Consider the following 13,630-nt stretch of genomic DNA (forward strand, 5'->3'; position numbering starts at 1 on the left):
CTATTTCCTCTTTAATTCCTGGAAGGCTTTTTCTTTATTTTCTTTCCCTCACTGTACAAGTTGATCTTTTTGAAAAATAAGTGTTTGCCAAATCTAGTCTGAGTTGGAAGGGAAAGTCGGCGGGGAGGGTGATTACTTAATATTCTGACTAAGAATACTAGCAACTGATTTCCAATATAGAGGTAGGCTATATGCCTGGTGAAACAATTAAATTATAATTACACTGATTGATACTATAAATCATGCTTTGGGAAAATGAGTTTTAAGACTTGTGATGCCTAGTCTCATTTTATTTTTCACATGTATCTTAGAAAAAAAATCACATATGGAAGATAATAAGAGTTGTTTCTTCCTCTAGTGTGGTAAATTTTTACTTTGTAATTCTGTGCTGTGCTCTAGAGACAAATGAAGCAAAATCATAACTTTGATGATTTATTTTAAAATATTGAGAACTGTAGCCTACTTTAGGATGTTTTATAAATGCAGAGAAACTTTTTGTCTTAAAGCAATTGATTTGACTTTGTTTCTTAGTTTGGTTTGGATATTAAATAAGCACTGTCAAGAATTTTAGCCATTTAAACTACTTCTTTTTGAAGTGGTGTTTCTTAACTTACTTTCAACCTGCTCTATTGCTGTTCTTTGTGATACCTATTTTACAAGGGTGTTCCATGTATGTCAGCATTTGGGTCTGCTACTGTGGCATCCTACATGACTAGTCATAATTAAATTTCAGTAAAGCAAATATTAAATAGCAACATCAAGTTTTCGTGCAACAACTTTGTATAAAAAAATGACGCATACAATAAGATTCTGCAAGCCCTTTCAGTATTCTGCATTCACCAATAACTGAAGACTTCTGAGAAATATGACTTTTCTTTATACACTCAGAGGAAATATTTAAAAAGAAATTAAACAAGAAACCAGGCGCCTGTAGGTAGAGTAAAGGAAAAACATTAAAATTTCATAACAGCTCTAGAATTTGCTCGATAAATTTACGTTGGTATCAGAATACTATCCCAGACAATGAAAGTACTGTGAGCCCTAAGGTTAAGTGAGAGCCTGTAAGGAAAATTAGAGCTGCACAAAAACATTGTAGACTTCCAAATTTTAAAGGCATTAAACATTAAGGATAAACACATACTTTGCTCATTTCCTTGGATTAAGTATGGTATTTTAGAAAGGTGTGCACTTTCCCCATTTTACCCATCAAATTTTAAAAACTCAAATTTCAATCTGCATGTCGTCATGAAGATTTGATTTGTGTTTATTTGCATGGTTTAAAACAAATCAAAGTATTGGGTACAATTTATGGGAAATATCTAATTTGTAGGTCTGTGTATATTTCAACTGAAATAACTTAAAAGTTATGAATCATGACACTACATCTTAGGATATTTGTATTTCAACTTTCTGCTTAAAATTTTAATATTTAAAGACACTTAAAGCTAGGTTATCTAATCACTGTTATTGAATTATTACAACAACCATTTTGGCAGCTAGAATATATTTATTAGTGATTAATTCTCTGCTGTATTTTATTTTAAAAGGATTTTCTGTCATTAAGAAACAGTGAATTAACCTCAATTTACAACTCATCCTTTTATTTTTTAAGAAGTGCATTTTAATGACATACAAAAGCTAGAAATAATCTCAAATATAGAACTGAGATTCATCAAGCTAACTTAGGCACAACCTGAGACTTAATACAGAAGTGTATTAAGTACATGTCATTGAAAAAAAAGATCTAAAGAAGTACTACGTAAAATGGATGGCAAAATTTTCAGTGTACTACTTGAAAACTGCCTTTTATTTCCCCTAGAATTTGTATGCCCCATGCATCACCGTTCTATGTTAGATGCGTGGTTATAAAATTGTGAAAATGGAGACTTTTCTGGTAGCAAAAGGGTTAAGTTCTTTTTGCTTTACCAGTTTCAAATTACAATGAGAAGCCTCTTCTTTCCCAGCAGGGTTGTGCTTACATTACTCTTTAGATCTCTCTTGAAGAGGGCTGGTATATTTGTGCCTGCTGGAGGTGGAATTAACAGTAAGAAGGAGAAAGGGATTGAATGGACTTACAGGAAGGATTTCAAGTAAATTCAGGGAAACACATTTACTTGAATAGTACAACCTAGAGTATTATTTTACACTAAGACGACACAAAAGATGTTAAAGTTATCACCAAGCTGCCGGACAGATATATATTCCAACACCAAGGTGCAGATCAGCATAGATCTGTGATTGAGAAATCAGGATTTGTTTTGGAAAGAGCTCAAGGGTTGAGAAGAACTCAAGAGCAAGTGAAGATTACTTTGGGAACTACAGTTTATCAGAAGATCAACTTTTGTTAATTCAAATACCAAAGGCCTGATTATCATAAATTCATATAGGAATGCATAGGTCATCTGATCAAATAATATTAGTCGTCTTCTGCTACATCAATGCAGCAAAAACTCTTAACAACTGTGGATAATTGGAAATCTGAGTTTCAGCTTTCTTAGAAATAACTACTCTTGACACTTTCCAAAATATTTAAAATAGGAAAGGAAAATCAGTGAGGATGTTGTGCTCAGAAATGTCACTGTCATGAAAAATAGGTAAATTTGTTTTTTCAGCTACTGGGAAAGTGTACCTCCTAGAAACTTAGATTTTTTTTTTTTTAAGAGGACAAGAAGGACTAAAAATATCAACTTTTGCTTTTGGACAAAAATGCATCTGACTGTATTTTTACTTAAGGGTATTGTGGGTTTCCTCTGGAGCTGCTGGGTTCTGGTGGGTTATGCAAAAGGAGGTTTGGGAGACAATCATGTTCACTCCAGTTTTATTTATAGAAGACTACGGAACCACGAAAGACGGGAAATACAAAGGGAAATTCTCTCTATCTTGGGTTTGCCTCACAGACCCAGACCATTTTCTCCTGGAAAGCAAGCATCCTCTGCACCTCTCTTTATGCTGGACCTCTACAATGCCATGACCAATGAAGAAAATCCTGAAGAGTCGGAGTACTCAGTAAGGGCATCCCTGGCAGAAGAGACCAGAGGGGCAAGAAAGGGATACCCAGCCTCTCCCAATGGGTATCCTCGTCGCATACAGTTATCTCGGACGACTCCTCTGACCACCCAGAGTCCTCCTCTAGCCAGCCTCCATGATACCAACTTTCTGAATGATGCTGACATGGTCATGAGCTTTGTCAACTTAGGTATGTTGTTCATTTGTTTGTTAATCTATGTTATTACAAAGTGGAAGTTTTTCCTAATAGTAAAGGAGCTGCTTGGTAGGTGGTCATGTTTATATAAAGTCATTTTCTCTAACTCTCCTCTTTAGCTTCTGTTTTGTTTCTTTCATTCATGCTATGTAAGATTTTGCCTTAGGCAAAAAGTCATATATATGTATATATATTTAATATGAATAGTTAAATTTAAACACTGATAGTGTGGGTCTTTTTAGATCTTGTTAAAATTTCAACCTCACTTAAATATATGAATGCAAAGGCAATAGTCTAAAAACAGGGACATTTATGAGGATAGCTATGCTATGGGTAAAAATAAAAAAAAGAAACGAGCACTTACAGATGGGAAAGTAAAAGTGACATTCTGAACCACTTTTTTTTTAAGTGATTTAAAGCACATATAAGTATATATTCACATACTACTTAAAAATCTCTCATCTAGGGGAAGCAACTACTGTAAAAATATAGATGTAAAATTAACCAAGATCGAATAGCACCATAAAAGATTACTATCAAGGAATCAAGGAAGGGATTCTGAAATTCTATAATAAATATTTCAGAAATAAAGTTTCAGTCTAACAGTTCTTAACTGTAATGTGTAAAGTATGTTCTACCTACTTGATTTTTTTCACAGGCAAGAAAAATGTAAAACATGCTTTAGGGGTCTTTATCTATACAAAATTTTCCTTCTACATGAGATAAAATATTTAATTGTAATTTTCTGTAAACCACAACAATATCAGTGAGAACATTTTAAAATTATGTCTTAGTCATAGCTGGTATTTCATGATGGATTTTAAATACTGATAATGTCAAATGATAATTTAGTTCCCAGTATTCCCTCTCACAATAATATTATGGATTACCAATTTCAAATGATCTTATAAGGGCTGTTGTTTTCTTTAAATGTTTTAGTAAAAATCGAAGGTGAAATTTACTATCTTCTGGCAGGCAAAGGAAAATAACATCGAATGTATTTTATTTTTGAAGATTAAAAATTCTATCAACAAATTTAATCCACTGGGAAGAATTGAGAACTTTATGATGTTATAGCTTTTAGAACTTTGTTTTACAAATGCAATCTGCTTTGACTTAAAATTAACATGTTTTATAAAACACTTAATTAAAAACTTCCTCATGTAACATCTCAAAGGAAATATTCTTTGAAAAGTCAGATTATCAACAAATCTTAATAACATATGAATGCTTTTATAATATATGTTGCTTACTATACTCTGCTCATTTGCTCTTAGCAATCCTAGCATGAAGGATAAGGTACTTAATAAATCATATGTTTTATGTTACTAGAGACAAAGCTCTCATTATTAAGTGAGTAAGTCATCATTTGTTGCACTAATCAGGTGTCCTGGAGGCCTTTTCTTCTACATATAATTAACAGACTTCACATGGAACTTTTTAGCCTTTAAAATATAGCTTAATGTCAAGTTAATTTGATTGCTTTTACCTAGTATAAGGGACATGAAAACGTAGCTTGTGGTACGTTTTGCTTTGTAACATTTCTAAAGTATTATTCAAGAATTTAAAGTAGTGTAAATATTTTAGTAGAAAAATTTCAATCTAGCAAAATTTATATATTCATAAATCATTGAGAAAATCAGGTCATATCATCTAAAATCTGACAAAGAAGCATATATATGTTACATATTTTAATAAACAATAGCTCAGTCATGAATGTCATATTTTATTAGAATTGTTCTGATCCTTTACAAGATAAGTGTAAGCATGATTTTTTAATTTACGTGTTTATTTTTTATAAATCTACGTAGAGTAAGAAAGTCAAAACAAATAATAGTTTTATTCGTTGATTCCTAGAACTTTTTTATTATTGAGAAACACATTTAAAAATAAATGACATTTTAGTTACATTGTTCAGATTATAATAACATAGCAGTTTATTAGCTTATTGCCTATATGAAGAAATACAATTATTCATTAGACTCTAGAGAAACAATGTTAGTTATAAGCTTTAGAGAAATTGTGTATTTATTTTTATCATGCTTGAACTGCTGAGTAGTACTTTATACTCAATAACAAGCTATTGTTTCTTCTTTATTTAATAATTCCAAACTGTCTTACATGAAATTACTGACAAACTGATTCTGACACTAGGTGAGTTTTTCTTGGTAGACTTTAAGGAAAATTAAACAACAGTTTAATTATCCTTTGATCATGCCTTCTAATAAATCCAAAACTTATAGTCGATCACTACTTAGTAAAATGCTTTAACTTTTGCATTTCTTTTTTAATCAAATAAATAAGCATACTCAGAAAAGGTGAAAGTGTAATAACATTATTAGCTGCAATAAGAGTGTCAGTGCATTTTAAATGTAATATCCATTAGCAAATATTACCTGTAGTTTATTTCATGTTCTTATAAAACTAAGAAGGATTAGATTTTATTTTTTCAGTATCTTAAAATATATGCATATAGCTGAGACTAAGTACAAATGAGTCACGTTAGTAATAGTCAAGGGATTTGTATTGAGGAAGTCACCTGGATATTTAAATATGTGAAAAGAATCTGTTGACATTTCCCATAATTAGAAGAATTATATGAAAAGGATCTAGTAGCATCCTTTTCAAAAATGCTTGTGTGTTGTCCTTCTCAAGTCAAATAACGGATTTTCTACAGTTACCTTTTCATTCAGAAATTCTTTTTTCAACATCGTTTTGGTCATGAAGAACAATTAAGCTTAACCCAAACTCAGAATCATGTTTAACAAAATACCCACTGTTTAAAATTCAGATGAGATTAGCTTTATGTTCATAAGTGAAAAATAGATTTGAATTTACTAAAAGAAAAATAAAATGTAAATAAATTGCCTGAGGCATGCAAACATCTGAATGTGAAACCAAAAACATCATTTTAACCTTTATTTTACTGACTTGTTTATTTTGAAGAAATGAATATAAATTATTAGTTGTGTGAAGAGAAATATTTTTTCTATCATATTCATTATTCTTAGGCCACTTTTATCAGTCTCATAGTATTAAATTTTACAGGTTGAATTATTTGCTTTTTCCCTAAAACTGTTGAATGTCGGTGGAATTTTTGCTTAGTCAATATAACATTATTTTGTTAATAATAATGTCTTTCTGTTTAGTTTTCTTTTTTAACCATCTTTTTGTCAAAAGTGCTAAGTGTTAGTATATGTATTAAATACCAACACAAGTTAAAGGCATGATTAGATAACTTGCTTACAATATTTATCTCTTGTTTACACAAAGAAAACATGTAGTGTATTTCTAAGATCTTTTAGTTAGAAGCCAATTTTGATTACTTGATGACATTGTCCCCACAATGACATAACACTAGATGTTTTAGAGGAAGTAAAAAACAGTAAAAACAGGAAAATTACTTTTATATTATTCTTTGTATCTACATATTCCTCTGGAAAAAGTTGAACTTTGAGTTTATTAATGGTTTTTCTCTTAGATATATTTCAAGAAGATGTTTTAATTCCAAGCATAAAAGTATTTAAATGTGCTGTTAAATTTTTTAAATATGAGAACATACTTAGTATGTTATCATGAAAGAAAAAACGCTTTCAAAAACTTTAATCCTTTTTTGCCTACTTACCCTAATCATTAAGTTCTCTTGGTACTGGAAGGAAAAAATGCTTATGTTCTCAGTTGACAGATTTGAAAGGCATCATTGATAATTTATTGTTGTTTTTGGCTGAATCAAGTGCCCAGTGGAAAGGAATTTATATACAAATCTGCCTAAAGATGCCTATCGATGTAGTCTCTTCAACAGTTATTAACACTTGTGCAACATAAACACACCCATAAACACATGGAAGTTTTTTTTGAAGGGGGATGGGTTGGAAGGAAAGATAATCTAAAGCCATTATAGTACATATTCACAAATTATGCCTGGAGTAACTAATGCTAATAATGGGTAAAGCAACAATCATTCTGTAAAAGTTTTAACTTTTGAAGAGAAAAATATTGCTGAATGTGGAGACCTTTTTCTCTCTTCTTCAACAACCCTTCACATTCATAATCGTGACCAACAGGATTCTTTTTCTCCTTTAAAGATGATTGATTATCAAGTGACTGGCATGACATACACATGCAGGGTTGCCGGAGATAGTTATAATCATAGTTTAATTAAATGCTTTTTTTTTTTTTTTTTTTTTTTTTTGCAAATTGTAATGGTTACTTACAAATATCAAATTTTAACGATTAATGAGACGTATTAGCTGGAACTAAGGAGGACTTGGGACTGCCTCAGCCGCCACCTCTGACTCCTTCCCTTTCATTCTTCCATTTTCTGTAATATCACCACTCTCCCTCCTCCCTTCTCATCCCAGCAATTTTTGGCCTTTCCTCCTTGTTCTGTGTCTCTGTAGCCCCAGGCACTCTTGGCACCCCTCTCCTTACCACTCCCACCCTTCCTGGGGTCTGCCTTTGGTCCTGGTTTGCTAGAGGCTTAAATTAGTTGAAAATCAATTAGTTACAGTTTGAGAATTGAGGTACACTCTCCTGTTTTCTCTCCAGTTGAGGAGGAAAAGGTTATGACGTGCCAATTGCAGCCTCCACCCACTGGGAGAAAAGCTCCCCAGGGCACCAGAGCTGCCCTGGCTCTTGCCATCCCCTGTAATTGTTTCTCCATCATCCCATTCTTCTTTGCCTCTTCATCTCTCCCTAAGGATCCCATTGACAGAATTTAATTGTGTTTTGCCTTTATTTTATAAAATAACATTTAAAAGGGAAAATTTCAAGAAAAGTAAAGAAAGAAAAAGAAATCAACATCGAACAAAAATAACACTCATCAAACATGCCAGTCCTATTTAGTTTATAAAAAACTTTTGCTTATATTATCCTTAATATTCTGTCACTTCTATGAAGAGATTAATTTTGTTTTGAGAAGAGATAATGAGAAAGAATAAAGAGACAAAGAGTAGGATTTAGAGGCATATAGGAATAAGGATGAGACAGAGAAAGAAATAAAATATTTTGGAAAAAGAGCCTGAAAGAAAGAAAAGGAATGAAATGAGTCATTAAAGGCTGGTTTTTGAGTTGTACAGGTGGAGGAGGTGCTGGGAAATCCTCAGTCTACCTCATACTGAACAGCAGCTAATTCAACATCCCCAGCCACATCAGCTCGAGGGGAAAACCCTTTCATCCTTACACACTAAAATACCGAAGTGGGGAAGGAGGGGGGTTGTCTCAGTATGTGTGTACAAGGAGCATACAGACAGGCTACTCACATTTACAGTCATAAATAATGTAGTAGCTCAGCTTTAAAAAACCACAGGTTAAAGGAAGAGGCTTCCCTGACGCACAGGAGAGGGGCTGAGATCAGAGGAACCACTGAAAGGGTTGGAGAGAAACAATGAATCCCTTGTTCTAAGTAATATTTATGAGTGCTTCTTTGCACCTTAAGTTCATATTTTATTGGCTGGACTGTGGGGTTTCCCATTTGCTCATCTCTTAAAATAATACCCTTGGCTAAGATATCCTTTAAAACACACTAGTCAGCCCTGACAAACAGCTCATTTATTTAGGGGGAAAAGGGATCTGTTTTGATTTTGATGTCAGATTGGGATGTTTAAGATTCAGCTCACAGTCTGAGAGTAAGATAAAAATAATGGTGGAGTATTCACCTGACTTTTTCAGAGATGTTTAAAACAATCTGCACAACCAAGTAGTAGTAACCTCTAGTTTGTATGAGTCTTGCCCAAGAAGTTGTGGATAAATGAGAATTTTAAAAGGCAGAAACAAAATCTATTAAAATATACAGTGTTTAAAAAGAGAAAAAAAAAAGACTATTTGTAGATTAGTAAGAAAGGTCTTTAGTGGTTTGGGGAGTAAAATAACAACAATAACAAAACAAAAACCCATAAATCAAAAAGAATGCATTAACCTCAACTTGGAAGGCAGTGAATTAAATACATATTACATAACTCTTAGAAACCAAAACCTTGTATAATTCTGAATATTTGGATGTTGAAATTAAACTGGAGATTGTGCTGTTTTATGACTTCTAAGACAATGAAGATCCTTGTCTTCGATATTGTGTTTGTTCAATTTCTTTCTAGAAAATAATTTTAGCAACTTTTATTGTTCTTGTTAAACAGGTTTCCTGGAGTTGTTAGGAATAAAGAAAATAGTTTTAAAAAGTCAGGATCAACAGATGTAAATCCTGCTTAGATTTTATGCAGGACTATAAGACATGTCTAAACCAAGAAAAGATTTATTAACATGTACACAATCCTTCAGCTATTTTAATGCTCTAATGAGATGAGAAGTTCCGTGTTATTTGTTGGGCAGATTTTCTGTCTCTGTTCTGACTCTGTGATTACCCTTTCTATATAGGAGACACAGCCATCTCCAGAATCTTAAGTTCATGGCATATTACTGCTCACATGACTTTAAAGTTTAATTATAAATTAAATTTAATTGCTTTCTTTTCTGTGATTCCATCGCAGAAGTAGAGTAGTATACAGGAAGCCAGAATGCTTGGATTGGAATTCCATATTACATGCTTACTAGCAGCATGAACTTGAGCAAATTATTTAAATTATTTGTGCCTCTGGTTCCTTATCTAAAGATGAAGTGTAGATAATAAGATAATAAGTGCAAATCTCAACTCCATGAATGTTGAGAGAATTTGCAGGAGCAGCTGCATAATCTGTGGACCCTGATGAAAATGAAAATGCAAGCCCCTTGTTCAAAAATTATTAAGAATTTCAAGATGGTGGCAGCAGAGCATTATACCAAGAGCAGGGACCTTCTAAGCCCAGGGCCCTGTGCAACTGCACCGGTCACTTGCCCGTGAGGCTAGTCCTACATGTTTGATTACATGTTGTGGCAACAGAAACCATGTCCCATTCATCACTCCCCGCCTGCCCCACCCACTGAGATGTATCAGCGTTCCCAAAAGAAAAGAGACAGAATGTGCAAACTGAATCATTTAGGAGAGTTTAAGTAATGTTATAATGTTTATAGTGTTGTGGGCAGAGGTTTTGTTTTGTTTTGTTGCGGCAAAACAAGGGATCATATAGTATCTTGGGATGGCAGGGTAGCCTTCACTACTCCTGGGTAGGGGGCATAGTTACCAGAAAGCTCAGAGGAGAGATATGTGGGGAAGGTGCCCTGATAGAAACTATGGCATTAGGAGAAAGATGCCATGCATCTAATCCCTACATACTCAGCAGGGAGGGGTACAGATACCAGGGGATAAACACCCAGACTATATGTTTTGGTCTTCCCTTGGTTCACCCTCACTGAAAGCCAGAGAGCCACAGAACCCATTGGTGAGGTTCCTAAAAGTTAGTCTCTTGGTGAGAATAGCAGAATAGGGAAATGTGAAGAGTGGATCTTGAGGTACAAATGGAAGATATTCAGCACAAGTAGATAAACATTGGTTGTTTAGTCAGCAAGGGTTCTAGAATTACTTCAATTTCAGTGCAAGTTACTGATATATATGTTAATCTTTGTCTTAGTTAATTTATAATAAAATTCAAGAGAATAATAATTTAGTGTGAGAGATAACTACTTCAGGAGTTGGTGAAATAAAGTGGTAAATATAAGCATGGCATGCTGAAAAAAATCCTTCAATTGTGTTTGGGTCAATAATTTCAGCTGATATATTAAAACCATTTTAGAGAAAATTGAAATTAAAAAACAAAAATTACCCAGAAAACAAAACCCCCTAAAACAAGGAAAAGTAGCGCTTTCAGATCACAATATGAACTGTGGACTGCAATTGCCAATGAAAAAATTCAGTAGGGGAATGAGCAGAATATATGCAAATATGTAGAGCAAAATGAAGAGCAATATATTTTTCAAATCCCTGTTTATTCTCAATTGTATGTTATACCTCCTGGAATGATCCATGACTGTGTGTTAGAGCTTTATTGAATTCTGAGTGGAATCATATGATATTCTCACATGCAGTGTTCACATTCCATAGTTAATGTTGCAGGCAAAAATAATGTTAGAATGAGGTAGATAGGGATTATTGTCTTTCTTCTTTGCTACCTTTATTCTCCTCTGGCAGAGCTCCTGTGACTCAGAGAGGCAGAATTTAGTAGTGGAGCAGGTATGTCAGCTATTTAGTTCTCATAAATAATCAAGCACTAAACCTTGAGGCCAGAGCCACTCCCTGCCCTTCAATCACAGAGAAATACTGAATAGAACAACTCCTTTCCAGTACCAGTTTGTGTTTTCCATCAAAGTTGCTACAGTTGGCAATTTCACTTATGTAATTATTAAAAGAGGAAGAGAAGGTGCAACTCAGAAATTGTGTAGCCTCTTCTGCAAATAACCTTGATGCAGACACAAAATACTTATCTAGTGGGGAAGAAATGAAGGTTATTAATTAAATATGCTTTATATCAAAATTTGTGTAGATGTATTCTTCGCTCTGGGTGAAGGAGGGTCACTTGGTTCTCCCTTAACTGTTTTAGTAGGGTTTCAGTGTTAGGGCTTTGGAGCCAGACTGGTTTGAATTCCAGCTGTGTATCCTTGAGCAAACCATTTCATTTTGTTGAAACTATTTCCGCATCTAAGTGGAGCTCATAATAGAGAATTGGAGTTAAGATTGTGTAAGGTGAGGTCCTAGACCTTTGAGTCTACATGAGACAAATAATTAATGGTGTCACCTGCTATTACAACTATTTCTACTAGAATATACTATGGAGATCTAATGTTAGAGGAAATCTACGTTCAGCCTACCAGACTTCATCAAATAAATGCCTTGCTGAAATTCTGAAACATTATGCACATAATTTTTCCTCTGTCTGAAAGAAAAACTTTGAATTTCATTGACTCTTTCTTCAAGTTGGACAGCTGATGTACTCTGTTCCCCCACCAGGGTGCTTTGGAAAAGGTCAGTCTGTGGCAGAGCCTTCATGAGACGGATTGTGGTGCTTTCCTCTGAGGACCCAAAAGCAACATTTTCTGTGATTAGCTGCTGAAAGGTGCTTTTCATATTACCTTTGGTCAGAGTCCTAGAACTACTCCATGGTTTTACTTTAATTTTAGATATTACCTGTTCCATTTCCTTGCTTGTTAAGGAGAAGGGGAAACTGATTAGAAGCCAAGGCAGTAATATACAATTAGAAGATATTTGGTTGTAAAGACATGGACACTCTATAAAGAAACCTTTGAAAGAATGTTAAAAAAAAGTTTTTAATGCTTATTTTCATAAGTCAACTCATTTTGAGGGTTTTAATTTTTAAGAAGTTGATTCATGATGAAAATTTAGGTGTATAAACTTTTAAACTCTAAGCAGGAAGGTCACTCTGTTCAAATAATCTTTCAATCTTGGAGCTTTTAGTATCGTCTGTAACCCAAATCATGTCTGAATTTATGATTTATAACTTGCAGCTATTCTCATTACTATTTAAATCATTATTATAATTTTGTTTCTACATAATACCATTCAGCCTTAAGTATTGTGACTTTCCTCGACTATTTGGGTTTTTTTTTTTTTTCCAGATGAGGCTGTTAAATATTTTTGTTAATTTTCTTGAGTTGTTATAATATAATAACTTATAATGTTTTAAACGTGATGAAAATGTATTTGTTTGGTCTCCAAAGTCACACAAAAGGCCATACATAAACTGTGGACATCTTCTATTACAGGATGCACATTGTAAAAATCATCACATTGATTTTTGATATTTCATAATATATTGAGTGGGAAAGCATAGATTTACTGTTTTCTCATTATTTAATAAAATGCTGAAAGATAAGCCATTAATATGATGTCTCAGTTTGTCTGTGTTGATGTAACACAATACCTGATACTGAATAATTTATAAGGACAAGTTTGTTTGGCTTATGATTCAGGAGGCTGAGGAATCTAAGATCAGGCAGCCCATCCAATGAGGGTCTCGTGCTGCTTCAACTCTTGGTGGAAAGTGGAAGGGAATGTGAGTCTGTGCAGAGATATGCAGGAGAGACTGGGCTTGTAACAACCTGCTCTCAAGGGAACTAATCCATTCCCAGATGAGCAAAAACTCACACCCTCCCACAAGATGACATTTATCTATTCATAATGGCAGTGCCTTCATAATCCAAGCACCTTTCATGAGGTTCCAGTTCCCAACACTGCCGTATTGGGAATCAGCTTTCAACATGAGCTTAGGAGAGGACATACTCAAATTGTACTGATAATCACTGCTAGATTTTTAATTGTGATGGGTAAAGTTATTAAAATAAGTATACACATTCCAACTACATATTTATTGATATATTCAAATCACCATTTAAGGTTTTTCTCTTTACACTTTACATTAAAAGTTATCATTCTTCCATAATTTACATTGAGGAATAATTTTATTTATCATAATTAAGAGAGCCATTTTTTTTGTATGTGTGATACATTTGCAGTTATGCATCATTTAAAAATGGGGATGTACATTC

At 33.6% G+C, this 13,630-nt stretch overlaps 1 protein-coding gene across 2 annotated transcripts in view; it reads left to right on the plus strand.

Moving 5' to 3' along the window:
* Nucleotides 1–1,982: 1,982 nt before the first annotated feature.
* BMP5 (bone morphogenetic protein 5) overlaps nt 1,983–13,630 on the plus strand; it is a 123,258-nt gene continuing 111,610 nt past the window's right edge. Inside the window, exons 1-2 of one of the 2 annotated variants that reach the window (XM_045391077.3) lie at nt 1,983–2,594; nt 2,829–3,196. In XM_045391077.3, the coding sequence (XP_045247012.1) occupies nt 2,584–2,594; nt 2,829–3,196 (379 nt within the window). In that variant the 5' untranslated portion in view covers nt 1,983–2,583. Of the gene's footprint in view, nt 3,197–13,630 lie in introns of both variants that reach the window. The other variant, XM_005552690.5, reaches the window with a different exon arrangement.

This window comes from Macaca fascicularis, chromosome 4 (assembly GCF_037993035.2).
Source record: "Macaca fascicularis isolate 582-1 chromosome 4, T2T-MFA8v1.1".
Lineage (NCBI taxonomy): Eukaryota > Metazoa > Chordata > Mammalia > Primates > Cercopithecidae > Macaca > Macaca fascicularis.